This window comes from Triticum urartu, chromosome 1 (genome assembly GCF_003073215.2).
Source record: "Triticum urartu cultivar G1812 chromosome 1, Tu2.1, whole genome shotgun sequence".
In the NCBI taxonomy this organism is placed as follows: Eukaryota; Viridiplantae; Streptophyta; class Magnoliopsida; order Poales; family Poaceae; genus Triticum; species Triticum urartu.
Window position 1 is genome coordinate 47,739,838 of NC_053022.1, and position 15,315 is coordinate 47,755,152.

At 46.5% G+C, this 15,315-nt stretch overlaps 2 protein-coding genes and 1 non-coding gene across 4 annotated transcripts; 2 read left to right on the forward strand and 1 right to left on the reverse strand.

The window, feature by feature from the left end:
- Positions 1 to 864: 864 nt before the first annotated feature.
- On the forward strand, positions 865 to 7,096 carry LOC125546011 (nuclear pore complex protein NUP98A-like). 2 transcript variants are annotated; one of them, XM_048710096.1, is made up of 10 exons: positions 865 to 1,030; positions 1,869 to 1,961; positions 2,070 to 2,360; positions 3,423 to 3,497; positions 4,124 to 4,279; positions 4,688 to 5,037; positions 5,133 to 5,255; positions 5,330 to 5,443; positions 5,661 to 5,781; positions 6,455 to 7,096. In XM_048710096.1, exons 2-10 carry the CDS (start codon positions 1,871 to 1,873, stop codon positions 7,009 to 7,011), a joined length of 1,878 nt encoding a protein of 625 aa, XP_048566053.1. In that variant the 5' UTR covers positions 865 to 1,030; positions 1,869 to 1,870; the 3' UTR covers positions 7,012 to 7,096. The 2 variants fall into 2 exon arrangements, with proteins under 2 accessions (XP_048566053.1, XP_048566045.1); XM_048710088.1 differs by having other exon boundaries at positions 1,869 to 2,360.
- A 77-nt stretch (positions 7,097 to 7,173) lies between these two features.
- LOC125546027 lies at positions 7,174 to 7,719 on the reverse strand. The gene has a single exon (XM_048710109.1). It carries the CDS (start codon positions 7,610 to 7,612, stop codon positions 7,373 to 7,375), a length of 240 nt encoding a protein of 79 aa, XP_048566066.1. The 5' UTR covers positions 7,613 to 7,719; the 3' UTR covers positions 7,174 to 7,372.
- A 608-nt stretch (positions 7,720 to 8,327) lies between these two features.
- Positions 8,328 to 8,400, forward strand: TRNAK-CUU. The gene has a single exon. It is a non-coding gene; the product is annotated as a tRNA-Lys (tRNA).
- Positions 8,401 to 15,315: the final 6,915 nt, after the last annotated feature.

Below are 15,315 nucleotides of genomic sequence, written 5' to 3' on the forward strand. Positions count from 1 at the left end.
GTTGCAAAATATTACCCATTGATGCCATCTATAAGTAATAAAAAAAGGTTTCACACAGGGAATCCCCGTCTGTCTATACTGCGCTCTGCCTGCTAGAAGAAGACACAGCATGCCTGTATGGGCTGACCCATGTCCGGGCGGCCTGGTTTTTCATTTTTCGTTATTGTTTTCCGTCTTTGTTTTTTCTACTTTAAATAATTTGAGACTTCAAAAATGTCTAAAAATAAAAAAAATTAAATAAAATGTTTAATAATTCATAAAAGTTTGTGGATTCATAAAATGTTTGTGATTTTAAAAAATGGTCGTCGATTCTAGAAATTTTCTCCTATTTAAGAATTTTTTTTAAATGTTCACAATTTTTTCTATTTTTTTTGCAAATAGTATAAAATGTTCACGAATTAAAAAATTGTCATGGTTTTCGAAAACGTTAGAAAATCTGTAAATAATGTTCACGTATTTTAAAAATGTTCACGAGTTTTATTTTATTTTTAAAAAAATTGTTCACCATTTCACGAAAATGAGAGTGATAGTGTATCTCGGCGATGCAGCAAAATATGGTCATGCCCATTTGAGATTATGATTTTCTTTTTCGAGTTACAACACATGGGCCCTTTTTGCTAGCCATGATCAGTAAAATGCGTTATGGTGGCTTTTCCTCAAATAAAATAACCACGGCACTTTTAGATCGGAGAGAACATTCGGTACATCTTTCATGTTCCACCTCCCTTGCCGAGAAGTGGCTACCGAAGAAGACTTAATAAAAAACGAAAAAAAAAGGTGGCGTTGGAAGAAAGCTGACAAGTCATATTTTACTCTTGTGGCTTGATATGTAAGGTACTGTACCACTCCTACGCTACCCGCGACCCGGAAGTCGTCCGTCCCCCGAGCCCAACCGCCGCTGTAGTATATAAACCGCGCCGGCACCGCACCGGGGAGCCCACCCGCGCCACCTCTTCTCCCTCCCTCCACCCCAGACGGCGGAGGACCCCGCGCCGCCCCTTCGATCGGACCGCCGCCTTCCTTCCTCCCTGTAAGCCTCCCCTCCTCCTCACCCTCCTCCCCGCCTCAATGCGACCGGAACCCCGGCGAACCTACTCGCGATTCGCTCGTAGGTCAGGTCCGACGCTAGGTCGCGGTGGCCGCATTGCCTACCTGACGGTTCAGCTCTGTCCCCAATCCCGGGCTAGGGTTCTTCGGGTGGGTCGATTTTGATTAGGAGCTCTACTCGGCTGCCGCCCGCCGGGGCAACCGCGTGCGTTTTCTCGTCGGTTTGTGTGACGGGCGCACGCACGCACGCACGATTTTTCGTTTTCTTCTGTACATATTGTCGTTGGATGAATGAGCGAACTGGGCACGCGACGGTCCCACTTTATTTGCACTTGTTCCTCTTCTGTTAGAAGCGCTGTTCTCTATGTGGTTTGATTCGGGGGGTTCGTTTGTTGGGTTTTCTTATTAGTTATTTAACTATTTATTACGCTGCATTTGCTGCCTAGATTCCAGTTTACCACGGGGTTGGCGGGCTAGATTAATCATTAAACTAATGGGAAGTCAGTAAGAGTTAACAAATTTAGCAGGCCTCCAATCCGGAGGTGAAGAATTACTTTATGGTTTCTGAATGTAGCACGGCGTATGAGAAAATGCACCCGCTCAGTGAATATAACTGCCAGGATAGACGGATGTGTTTTGTTTCAGTGAATATGTTTGCAATTTTGGCAAGGAGTTGATCGCGTGCCTTCATTTTCTGGTACCTAGCAATTAGTGTCTTGTGTGACTGATGCAGTTTTATCTTCCATGCTTAGGCGTTAATTAGGGATTAAGATTATTAACTTGTCATTCATCCAATTCAATTTGATCTTTGTTTTCTGCAGTTATGATGGGTTCTTCATCTTGGTCTACCCCTCCGCCAGCCTTTGGGCCAGTCAAGGGCTCTTCATCATCATTGTTCTCCACGCCGACCTCTGGTGCGGCCATGGGCTCTTCTCCATCCTTGTTTTGTTTCACGCCGGCATCTGGTGCAGCCACGGGCTCTTCTCCATACTCGTTTGGTGTAATGCCGACCTCTGGTGCAGCCATGGGCCCTCCTTCATCCTCGTTCACGCCGGTAGCCACGGGCTTTTCTCCATACTCGTTTGGTATCATGCCAGCCTCTGGTGCTGCCATGGGCCCTTCTTCATCCTCGTTTGGTTCCACGCCGGTAGCCACGGGCTTTTTTCCATCCTCGTCTGGTTTCACGCCAGCCTCTGGTGCTGCCATGGGCTCCTATTCATCTTGGTGTGGCCCAGCATTTGGGCGATCCCCTAACGCCTTCGGGCACCCCATGCCCCATCAGGCACCTTTTTCATCCAACACACCATTTGGCTGTAAGTAGCCTTCTGTCCACCAATTCTCTATTTTATTTTAATCGTCTGCTATTTGGTTATCCTGAAGTAGATTGGATGGGTTCTTTCAATACAATGGTAGATGTGAATTCTATTTGTTAGCAGTGTCTTCCCCTGTTTGACTGTGCATGTGTTGGATGAACAGTAAAATTTCTGGCGATGCCATCAAGTAGCATCCATGAGTAAGTTCATGAATACGTGAAATATTTATGGTGTAACTGAGAACACAATTTTCCTTGAGTTCATAACCCAAGATATTTGTTAGCCAAATGTCTTGCACAACAAGATTGTGCAAGTATTACAATTCCAATACGATACTAGGATGCATTTAAGATTTAACTCTGACTACTGAAGCACCATTGGTGGTTTTTGACGTTTTTGGTTAACAGTTGATCTTTTTCTTTCCTCGTGACTTATGATTGATATATAGTAGGAAGTATTCATTTAGCATTGACTTTTGATTTTCTCTAATTTGAAACTATGTATACTGAGGCTAATCAATCCAGTATGACAGTAATAAGGTCAACCAAACCAGTATGGTGATACTACAGGGTGTTTTGTAAGTTCTTGGAAGATCTGTTTTTTAATGGAGATGGACGCTATATAAACAGCTATAGTAGGCTGCAAGTGCTACTCTGTTCCCAGGAGCACGCCATTTTGGTTCATGGTCTCCATGATGTTCTTTGGATCGTTATTTTCTTCATGACATATTCACAAGAGCCATGACAGTCTACAGGAATATTCTTTTACAAAACTACCCATTCATGAGCATGTATGTAGTCAATTCTGATATTTTATCAATAAATTAATTGTCATAATCAAAATTGTTTGCTGCATGCAGTGGTCATATTCCTTTGTGAAACCATTAGGGTATTTTTTTCTTCTCTGAACTATTTGGCAATGCCACTGTTTTCTATGTTGCTTTCACTATTTCCAGCAGTAGATATAATCCCAAACATAACCTTGGTTTCTACGGTTTCATTACTCATAAGTTTACTCAGCACAGCTGATTTGACTAAACTAATTTCATATTGCTTTGTACAGCTACAACAGGCCAACATTATTCACATGTTCCTACCTTTGGGGTGCAATCTGAGCCTTCATTTGGGCCCTTTGGCCGTAAGTTTTGTGGTTTCTTTGTGCTTTTCATTTAGTTCATCATGTATTCACAAATTATAGCTGACCCAGTCTCTTACATTTTCAGCTGCTATCATTAAACATGCTCCCTCCGATCCAAAATAATTTTTGTGGTTTTAGTTCAAATTTGTACTAAAACCATGTCACTTGTTTTGGATCGGAGGGAGTAGTTGAATATGTAAACTTGGCTGTGCATTGTAATTTGTCAACGCACTTTTAAATACCATTTTTTTTCTTACTATTTCTTGATCTATTGACTCAAAACGTGATGCAGTAATCTGATCCTAATATTCATGCAAGTCTCTACATGATCTACTTGGTCTATTTGTTATGGGCAGTAGTGCCTTCTATACAATAACAATACACCTTCAATGGTGATTAGTAATTGAAGTAGTTAGCTTATTTTGAAATAAGAGTTTTAAAACTGGGGAAAACCGCTGGTCAAATGAGTCTGACCTTTTTCTTTGAATACGGCTGGTTCAAGGTTTAGTTGACTTATTGGTACCTTTTTTTTCAATTTGATGTAAAATTTTCTTTCTTTGAGTTGACTTATTATGAGATTTTATATGTTATCTCACTGTTTCTTTTTTCACATCTTATTTATGTAGGAGTGTCTAAAAAAGGCAGCAGGGTTTCTGCTTATACCAGGACTCCTGGTGATGATCCTGAACGTAATTACTATGTATCTATTTCAGCAATGCCAGTATTCAAGAGCAAATCTCATGAGGAGCTTCGACATGCAGATTATAAGAAAGGAGACAAAGGTAAGATATTGAGTATTTCCAACACTTAGACTTTTTTGTCCTGTTTACATTTTTGATAAGTTCTATGAGGTCTCGGCAGGTTGCTGTGATGGTCAAGATCACTAAAAAGGCTTATATTTAGAAATGGAGGGGGAGTACTATTTACTCTAATACTTAATTAATTTTCTTCCTAATTTATCTTCAATCCTCTAGAGACCTAACCTAATGTGCAAGGACTTGACTAGTTCTATTAAAGCAACACGGTACTGCTCTTGGTGCCCTGGCTGCAATCTGGGGCCAAAGAACGTGTGTGGACCTTATATGATAACTGATGGTTAATAACTGTTGAATCTTGTGTTTTTTCATTATGTACTTATTTTATTAGTTTATGTGGTTCTTATTACTAATCTAGTTTTGTGTGTTCCCCAGGTGGTTTCAACTTACAGGAGGGCAGAGTTCCTTGGGCTTATCATTCCTCGCAGCCCCAGCCCCAGGCCCCAGTGAATGCCTTCGCAAATCCTGTCAAGCCATCATTGTTTTCATACTCTCCTGAGCCATCCTCAGCACCTGTGGGACTGCAATCCTCAGCACATGGTACCACCAACCCATTTTGGCTGCGCCCTCCAGGACCCCAGTCACCATTATTCTCATACCCTCCCGAGCCAATCCACAAGCCATCATGGTTTTCAAGCTCATCTTGTGCACCATCTACTACATGTTGGGAAAACGTATCCAATAACACAGCAGCATGTACAGCTCCTGCAGATACATCTTCTGCTGTAAGTATTCCTAAAGAAGATTATTCTTTCATGATGCATTTCATTCATAGGAGTTGGTATGTGTTCTCATTGATTAATTGTTCTGATGGAAGCAGCAAGGCCATATGTTTAGCCAAAATTTGTTCCCTTCAAAATCTACTCAATCTGGAGGAAGTTTACTCAGCTCTTCGGTCGCCCATTCAGCACCAGCTCCATTGCCAAACGGTCATTCCACTACTGTAGGTGTCACTGAATGGCTATATTTCCTGGCTTTTTGTTTCTTTATCTGATTTATTATTGTCGTCCTTTCCAGATAAATATTGATCAAGCTGAGAAAACTGTGGAGTTGGTACTACCAGTTGACATTACTACTGTAAGGATTAGATTTTCTCCAAGGAATGATGATACTGGCAGTCGTGCTACAGAGGTATGGCAATAAATCTCCATAGCCCAGAATTGTGTTGCACAGTAAGATGAAATCTTGTGGACCTCTTCAAACATGTTTCAAGCCGTATATGCTCACACGTTTGGGCTCATGAATATTCAGATAAAATGCTCCCAGTCGCTTTTTATTGCATCCAAAAAAATTGAATCTGTCCATTTTGGGTACCCCATAAATGAAATCCACATGTCCTTTTGCATAGGTTCATCATAATGTTAAAGCTTCAGCAACACCAGTGTCTTTCTGTATCTATCCTGGAGAGAACCAAGAGCTAACTATCCAATCAGTGGAGCAGCATGACAGGAAACCATCTAGTTCAACAGGTAGATACTCCAGAACTTATCAGTGGTATCGTATCAGTTTCTTAGCTTTCGGTACTAGTGTGTTCTGTAGACTTCTGATAGGTTGATGCTACATTATTTTTCCTAGACTTTTGATACTGCAATGTTTTTGTAGCAGTAATTTTCATATGGCTCGGATTTTCTTGAGACTTCTGATAAGCATGATGTGTTTTTGTCTTTTCTATTTCACATTGCATCACAAACTTGAGTCGATGCAGGTTCAAGCAGAGTAAACAATATTTTGTTTTCCTCATTAACTGTAGATACTTTTGTTGCTATAAAATGGATCCACTGTCATGTTCTACTTGGCTTTTGTTATCCCATGGGAAAACTTATTGAAATAAGCTTTTGTTGCTTCATGCTAATAATTTTTAATAAGCAAACGAATTTACTAGCATCGTCAGAGTGAAGATTCCTAGGAGTATTTTATTCAAATAAGCTTTTACTGTTTCATTCTAGCAATACTTTATTCAAGAAATTCTTCACTGGCACGTTACAAGGAAGAATCCTAGGAGCAAACCCAAGTTCTCCATTAGCACTTGTGGAGCCCAAATGTCAAAATATTTGATATCTCAGAACCAAAGCTACTTCATGCTTTGTGTGTTGCCATACGATATATGCATTGAGTTACTGACATCTTGTTCACCATCATCAGGATCCGCTGGGGAACAGAAAGGGTATATCAACGGTGCTGTCCTGGCTAGGAGTAATCCATTTGATCCTGTGATAACTCCATTTGGTGGTGCCCCTGTGAGTGAAAGTGTGCTTCCTCGGCTCTATAAGGCAGACTATTACACCTCGCCGTCTATCGCAGAGCTTGCTGCACGAGAAAGCAACGAGCCAGGTTGTTGCTCACATGTGAAGGACTTCACGGTCGGCAGGCATGGCTATGGCAGCATCAAGTTTGATGGAGAAACCGATGTGAGGAAGCTCGACATCGCTTCCATCGTAGAGTTCAAGGACCGCGAGATCCTGGTCTACACAGATGAGAGCAAGAGACCTCCTGTGGGGCAGGAGCTCAACAAGCCTGCAGAGATCACCCTCCTGAATGTGAAATGCGTCGATAAGAAGACCGGGTTGCAGTTGACGGAAGGTCCAGAAGTCGACAGGTATAAGGAGATTCTGGCGCAATGGACCGAGAAGAATGGCGCTGAATTCGTGGCGTTTGATGCCGTGAAGGGGGAGTGGAAGTTCAGGATCAAGCACTTTTAGTCAGTAGCTAGGTTCTTCGCAGTAGTAAGATTCCAGTTGGAAGACAGGGTGATACCATGGCTCTGGCTATGTAAAAATACTCTGTCCTGCATCTTCTAGTGAGTCTCTTTGTTAGTCGACAGGCAGGCCTGTCAGAAACAATTTTAGGTGGGGATTTCGAGCTATCAGATAACTGTGGCTGAAGTATATTTGATTGTTGGTCGTTGAAATATTGGCACTATTGAGACAAGCAAACATACTAGCATACATCTTTATTCCCTTGAGGAAATATTGAGAGAAGCTAAGACTAGTCACAAACACAAACTAAACTCTCGAATCAAGCCTCTTGTGGCCTGAAGAGAAAACTCATCGCCAGCCAGCCTCACCTCTCCGGCACCGGCCCAGCCGCCGCCGCCGCCGCCGTGGAAGATGCGCACGGATGCACCCTGCCGGCGGCGGCCCATGAGTCGCAGTTTCTCTTGTTGATCTTGTCTTCTTCACCGATACTCTTGTTCTTGTTCTTCACGGTCGAGTTGTTGGCGGCTTCTTGTTGGCTGATCCTCTGCCGGACCTTCTCCTGCCGCACATGTACCTGCGCATAGCTAAACCCCATGGAAGCCATGTTTGACCAGGCGCAGCTGAAAGATGCAGCCTAGCTAGCTACCTTCCTCTTTAAGCAGGATATAATTGGATCGTGTGAGATGTCTGTGTGTGTGCATACATATGGATACGGCCGGGCGTATTTATATGCGAGGGCTGCAATTATTGGGGGCGGGGCACCGAGTTTCTTGATGATATCCGGTGTGGACTTATCTGTTAGGAGTATCTCCTCTGGTGGTGGTAGGCGGTAGGTGTCACCAGAGGGAGATGATTCGGAAGCAATCACAAACAGCGCCTGCCTTTTTCGTAGGGTTGCAATCGCAGACGCTGCTGGCTGCGGGAAACGGTTGTGGAATTATTGGCACTACCTGTGGGCACAAGCATACGGTTTTGTGTTCCTGGTGGGCTGGCGGCAAGGCTGCCCACCTTTCGCCGTTTGTGCCTCTGCGCGACAAGTTTCGATGTTGCCTTTGCGACTTCCCACTGACCACTGAGGCGTCTATATGTGTCTAGCATAATAATGCATGAATGATTCCGTCGAGCTAATGATATCCTGATGGAAAGGAACGAGTCCCTGACTCCATGTATGCTTTGGTGATTCTGCTGAGCGCTGAGCGAGGTCAAGGAATGGAAAGATATTTCCAGCTTAAAAAAAGGTAATCATTCTGCTGAGTAGGTGGAGGAGGGCTTTTGTTCTATTTTGGATATATAGAGACGAATGAAGCAAGTGGCACAAAGCCCGTCTAGCTCAGTTGGTAGAGCGCAAGGCTCTTAACCTTGTGGTCGTGGGTTCGAGCCCCACGGTGGGCGATTTACTTTTTTTTTTATCAGAGCCCATGTTTTTGAAAAAGGCAGAAATGTATTTTGAAGTTCCAAATTCTCTGAAAGAGAATACAAATGGGCGCTCTATATTTTTTAGATCAGGCAGAAATGTGTTTTCAAGTTCCAAATTCTCTGAAAGAGAATACAAATGAACCTAGGGACGTATATAACATCTTCGTAAATTTTCTTTCTTTTGACGCTGCGGTGGGCGATTTGCTTTTTTTTTATCAGAGCCCATGTTTTTGGAAAAGGTAGAAATGTATTTTGAAGTTCCAAATTCTCTGAAAGAGAATACAAATGGACGCTCTATATTTTTTAGATCAGGCAGAAATGTGTTTTCAAGTTCCAAATTCTCTGAAAGAGAATACAAATGAACCTAGGGACGTATATAACATCTCCGTAAATTTTCTTTCTTTTGACGCTGCGGTGGGCGATTTGCTTTTTTTTTATCAGAGCCCATGTTTTTGGAAAAGGTAGAAATGTATTTTGAAGTTCCAAATTCTCTGAAAGAGAATACAAATGGACGCTCTATATTTTTTAGATCAGGCAGAAATGTGTTTTCAAGTTCCAAATTCTCTGAAAGAGAATACAAATGAACCTAGGGACGTATACAACATCTCCGTAAATTTTCTTTCTTTTGACGCTGCGGTGGGCGATTTGCTTTTTTCTTATCAGAGCTCATGTTTTTGGAAAAGGTAGAAATGTATTTTGAAGTTCCAAATTCTCTGAAAGAGAATGCAAATGGGCGCTCTATATTTTTTAGATCAGGCAGAAATGTGTTTTCAAGTTCCAAATTCTCTGAAAGAGAATACAAATGAACCTAGGGACGTATACAACATCTCCGTAATTTTTTTTCTTTTGACGCTGCAACGGCGGGCTTACGCCGGCTTGAACGTATATATTAATCAACGTGAAACTTACAACCAGGTGAAGAGGAGGTACAAGGTGAGAGAAGGGGGGAAGGTGATGGGGAAAAAAACAAAAAAGTTACATTCTCCCAGCTAAGAGCAACACCATTGATCTCCACTCTAGGAGAAGAGACTTCTTTAGCTCGGAGGAGCATCTATTAGACCATAGCATGAGATCGTCCGCGCAGGCGCGGAGCAACTTGTACGCATCCTGTGTTTCAGCTCTGAATACTTTAGCATTTCTTCGCTTCCAGATATTCCACAGGATAGCGATGATCACCGTAGATCGGACTTTGTCATTCACCAGTGAGCCCCAACATGTTGCAATGGAGTTGGGCGTAATATGATAGAGAGAGTTGAGCTCAGCCCAAATCTGACGAGTTTGAGCACACGTGAAAAGCAGGTGGTTGATAGACTCGGAGTTGTTACAGAAGGGGCAAGAGGCCGTGGACGCAATGCCCCTCCTGAATCTTCGATCGTTGGTGTAGAGCCTGTCTTTGTGCGCTAGCCATAGGAATAGCCGGCACTTGTTTGGCGCATAGTTCTTCCAGATTGCAGGCGCCATCGGATCCATCGGCCGGTCCATCCATAGAGCCCCGTAAGCGAAGGACGTGGTCAGAGGTTTACCTTCGAGCCTGCTGATTCTTCGGTTAGGTACCTGTTCATTCAAGGAAAACATGGCAAGAATAGAGCGGATAGATTCGAGGTCTCTCTCTGCAGCATGCGAGAGTCGAGGGGCGAGGTAGGTGTTTAGTTGTGGGTGGGCTAGAACAGCTGCAACGGAAGCGTTAGGTCTAAGAGTGTGGGAAAAAATGGCCGGGAACTGAGCCGCTAGAGTGGTGGTGTGGTTAGGGATCCATAAGTCTAGCCAGAATGCCGTGGAGCGACCATCGCCAGGGGGCAAGGATGTGACGCCCGGATAATTAAGCTACAGTAAACCTCCGTTAATGATGCCGTGTCACCGCGGTTACCGTTGCTAATCTCGCGTTAGTTCGAAACCGAGTCAAAGTCAAACATTTAAAATAAAGTTAAATTATAAAAGTTTTCAAAATATTAAACTAAAATGTTCGGGCTGTGCCAAAATGGCATAGGTAATTATAGTGTAGCAAACATATTTTATAGAATGTCTAAATGATTGAAAATGAGATAAAACAGAACATAAAATAAATAAGAGAAAGAAAACACAAAAAAAAACACAAAACAAAAAAACTGAAAACGAAACGAGAGACCCCCCCCCATGACCCCCCTGGCTCAGAGCCTAGCAGTGCCACCCAGCCCCCGCCACCAACTGGGCCCAATTGGATCCCAGCGCGAACTCCAATCGCGCGTACCCCCCGCCGGCGCTACGCGGCCGCACGAACATCATCCCTAAGAGTTCCTACTGTGGGCCACACCACCCCCCTCCAACTACCCTAAACTTCCCCCCCACGCGCACTTCCACCTCTTACTCCCCTTCCGAGATCTCGTCCCGTCACTGCGTCATCTGAGGGCTCGAGCCGTTACCCCCACCTCGCGCACGCCACTCCCCCGGACATCCTTCGTCGCCGTTGCCTTCCCGCCCCCACCTCTCCCGCCCTCCAGCTCCACCCGCCCAGGATTTCAGAACAAAGACAAAACCACAACGGAAATCACCTATCCAACACATCATAGAAAAGCCACAAATCCTAACTCTCTACAAGCACAACTCCCAACCACGCCAAAAGTCCACACTCTATAAAAAATAACCACAAACATACACAACACGCCATCCAAAAACCTCCCGCCGCCAACCCTGAGCGCCAGGCGCCAACCCGTACTCCGACCCCGTACCTCCCAATGCTCGCAAGCGAACCCCGATACCCCGGGCGATACCACCAACTCACAAGATCACCACACCACAATCGTCCCGGCCCTGCGCCTCTGCGAGAGGTCACAGCACCCGCCCAACCCTAAGACGCCCCCCCGCCGGCACTGACTATCGCGGGCCGCGCGATATACTCAGATCTTCCGCTTTCCTCCTGAGCCGCTGCACTACTCCCCTAACCATAACACCGTCCGGTCGAGGCCCCTCCGATGCGACGACTCTCCCATCCTACCCACTGTTTCCCGAACTCCTGCTTATCGCCGCTCACGCATTCAGCGCCCCGGCGCGCAACCCGGTAAAACCCGGCCGCTGGCACCCTTCCCCCGACACACACGCCGGCGCCCTGACGCGCGCTCTCACCAGCTTCCCTCTCCTCCCCAAGCGCACTCCCGCCAAAACCTCGCACCGCCACCAGCGCGCCCACGCGCCCCCCGCAGCGCGCGCGTACCCTCGCCCCTACGCTCTCTGCGCGCGTCGCCCCCTACCCGAATCGACCACGCCATCTCGGATGCCGTGCCATTACCCCCTCACCAAGTGGCCCTACGCAACTCTGGCCCCGCCCCCAGCCTACGGCATCCTGCGCGCGCACCACCCGCACTCTCGCTGCCGCATGGCGCTGACGTACTTGCGTGCCTTCCGGCAGACCCGCCCCCGCTTCTCCCGGCCAGTCTCCCACCCTGCCGACTTTTCCCGCTGACCCCTGATCCGTCGCTGAACCCCCGCGCCGACTTCTCGCTCCGACCCGGCGTCGCCGCTCCGGCAACCGCCAAACCCCCAAGAACCTGACCCAGCGTCGTGGCCCCCGGCGGACCCACGCAGCCCTTGTCGGGATTCAGGCCACTCCCTGCCCCCAGGCGCTGCTGCCCGTTTGACCGCCACTCCTGCTAAAGAGCCACCCACTAGGCCTATGACACATAGTGCGCGGCTGACACAGCCCCCGCAACGGTTTATAAACGGAAAATACAATAATAATTAATTAATATATTACAAGGACAATATAATTAAGCAGTTTATAGATTATAATTAGAATTACCTAATCACAGCACCTTACCCTCACTTAACTCCATTAGACTTAACATTAAAACTGAGTTATTGACGATCGGGACCCACCCTGTCAGGGATTTGACCACACGCTCACTATGCGTACAATGCTTGACCGATCAGCAGCGACTCTTTTCTCGCCACCCATGATACATGTGCATATAATTCACATCAAATCAACTCCAAATCGATGACTCGTTAAATCCATCTAGAACTACCAACTCAAGTAAACCGCTCCGCTCCGGACTCGGAAAAAAAACTATCTCCTGCTCAAGAAAGCTTCTCAGACGAGCGCGAACGCAACTAATCGGATCACCGACAGCCCGCTTGTCCGACCCGATCAGCCGCACCATGCTCCCCTAGCTAGTAGAACCATAGCAACATCCTTAACCTCGAGCACTCTCCACATCACTGTCTGCCACACGAGCCCGACCAATCACGAGCACAGACGCCAACTCCAACTCTATAACAACATCATACCGATAACTTCTCCCAACCCGAGCAATAGATCATTCCCCCGCCTGTCAACCAATGCATACTCCATAACATCCAGCAAGCTCAACTAGCACGCATCCCCGTAAGCCGATCTAACACTGTGCAAACTTATTCCAACCTGCTATCTCTCTCAGCATATCGTGTTATCGCATTCTATCTTTAGTGTCTCTTACCCCTCCTCGTACTATCTCGCTAAGAACACCGTCCCGTGCACATCTCGGCACCCGAACGCCTCCGCTCGCCGACTAACACAATACGCTATCGGACAAGAGCTTCGCAGCGACCTCCTCCTCCTAATGTGCCGCGCGCAACAGGCCCCAAGGCCCCCCACTTTGACCATCCCAGATTATCCGCCTAACTCCTTCCTCTCACTATCCTGCATGTGCCTAACCTGCCCAGTACGAGTAGCAATGTCCTACTGCTATCCCGTTCCTCCCTATTACTCAGCACTAGACTACGCAATGTCCCATTGCTCCTCCACTTTCGATACCCCAACATATATAACCTCGCCATCCTCCACTCGCTCTGCCAGTACCTCGACGCTGACTAGATTTCGATAATCGTGACCGCCTCCCACATCCTTGTCGCGTCATAGACAAATGCATATACATATCGGGCCCGTGACTCCCCCCCACCGCCGAGGTGACGTACACCAACACCTATCAATTATACATGATTACATGATATGGTGACTAAAGACGGGTCGGCTTGAGGAGCACCCGCGAGTGGAGTCTTTGAGGCGGAGCGGCAGGGCAGGTTCCGACCACCTAGGAGAGAGGTGGGCCTGGCCCTGGTCGGCGATTCGCGTTCGCGATACTTAACACGCTTAACGAGATCTGGGTATTTGATCTGAGTCTGGCCATTTGGTCTATACGCACTAACCATCTACGCGGGAGTAGTTATGGGTATCCCGGCGTCGTGGTATCAGCCGAAGCCTTCGTGACGTCAGCGACTGAGTGGCGCGCGCCGGATTGGACTGGAAGGCCACTAGGCTAGGTCTGCTTGGCCGCGTTCGCAACGTGCAGGTGTGCTAAGGGCGATGGGCCCAGACCCCTGGGCGCTTAGGTTTAGACCGGCGTGCTGGCCTCTCTGTTGGTCTAGGTGGGGCTGCGACGTGTTGATCTTCCGAGGCCGGGCATGACCCAGGAAAGTGTGTCCGGCCAAATGGGATCGAGCGTGTTGGGGTATGTGGTGCACCCCTGCAGGGAAGTTAATCTATTCGAATAGCCGTGATCTTCGGTAACAGGACGATTTGGGAGTTGTACCTTGACCTTATGACAACTAGAACCGGATACTTAATAAAACACACCCTTCCAAGTGCCAGATACAACCGGTGGTCGCTCTCTCACAGGGCGACGAGGGGAGGATCATCGGTTAGGATTATGCTATGCGATGCTACTTGGAGGACTTCAGTCTACTCTCTTCTACATGCTGCAAGACGGAGGCTGCCAGAAGCGTAGTCTTCGAAAGGACTAGCTATCCCCCTCTTATTCCGGCATTCTTTGCAGTCCAGTCCACATATAATGCCTTATTCCAGTTGATACCAATGCATACATATGTAGTGTAGCTCCTTGCTTGCGAGTACTTTGGATGAGTACTCACGGTTGCTTTCTCCCCCTTTTTCCCCCTTTCCTTTCTTCCTGGTTGTCGCAACCAGATGCTGGAGTCCAGGAGCCAGACGCCACCGTTGAAGACGACTACTACTACTCGGGAGGTTCCTACTACTACATGCAGGCCGCCGACGGCAACCAGGAGTAGTTTAGAAGGATCCCAGGCAGGAGGCCTGCGCCTCTTTCGGTCTGTATCCCAGTTTGTGCTAGCCTTCTTAAGGCAAACTTGTTTAACTTATGTCTGTACTCAGATATTGTTGCTTCCGCTGACTCGTCTATGATCGAGCTCTTGTATTCAAGCCTTCGAGGCCCCTGGCTTGTAATATGATGCTTGTATGACTTATTTTATTTGTAGAGTTGTGTTGTGATATCTTCCCGTGAGTCCCTTGATCTTGATCGTACACATTTGCGTGCATGATTAGTGTACGGTCAAATCGGGGGCGTCACAAGTTGGTATCAGAGCCGACTGCCTGTAGGAATTCCCCTTCCACACTCCTTGGCCGAAGTCGAGTCTAGACATTGCAAAAACTTTTACTAACTTGGCTGTGTGCCTTACGGGCCCACGTCGCCATCCGGGTGGTATTAGGATCTTTTACTCCTCGATCCTTACTCTGGGACTCTGATCTCTCTTCTATTCGGGTTAAATGATTTGACTAAAATCTAACTTTAGGTTCTCGAAAATACTTCCTCCCGGAGAGCCCCATTCAGGCCAGATGATCGACTGCTTCAACAGAAGATTCTGACAATACTCTCTGATGTTCTCCCGAAACCTTATGCCGTTGCTTTTGCAATTCCCTACCACCGAAATATCCCTTTGGACAAGTATTTAGACCTGTCGTGCTTACTTTTATTTCCAGTCGATCTTGTTATTATAAGATACCCCGAGAATACTTTGTGCCTACTGCCTTGCAGTTCTTTGCCACATGCATACCACTACGGATAATTACTCGCATTTATCGAGTATCCGCTCATCCCCAGATATTCATGCAGTTCACAAAATTCTTCG

What these genes read in the sequence shown, in the direction of transcription:
- LOC125546027 (XM_048710109.1), bottom strand. Translation starts at nt 7,612, where the DNA reads ATGGCTTCCATGGGGTTTAGCTATGCGCAGGTACATGTGCGGCAGGAG.
- LOC125546011 (XM_048710088.1), top strand. Translation starts at nt 1,871, where the DNA reads ATGATGGGTTCTTCATCTTGGTCTACCCCTCCGCCAGCCTTTGGGCCA. An exon ending in CAAACGGTCATTCCACTACT is followed by an intron (nt 5,256 to 5,329) that starts GTAGGTGTCACT and finishes CGTCCTTTCCAG; the next exon opens with ATAAATATTGATCAAGCTGA. An exon ending in CTGGCAGTCGTGCTACAGAG is followed by an intron (nt 5,444 to 5,660) that starts GTATGGCAATAA and finishes CCTTTTGCATAG; the next exon opens with GTTCATCATAATGTTAAAGC.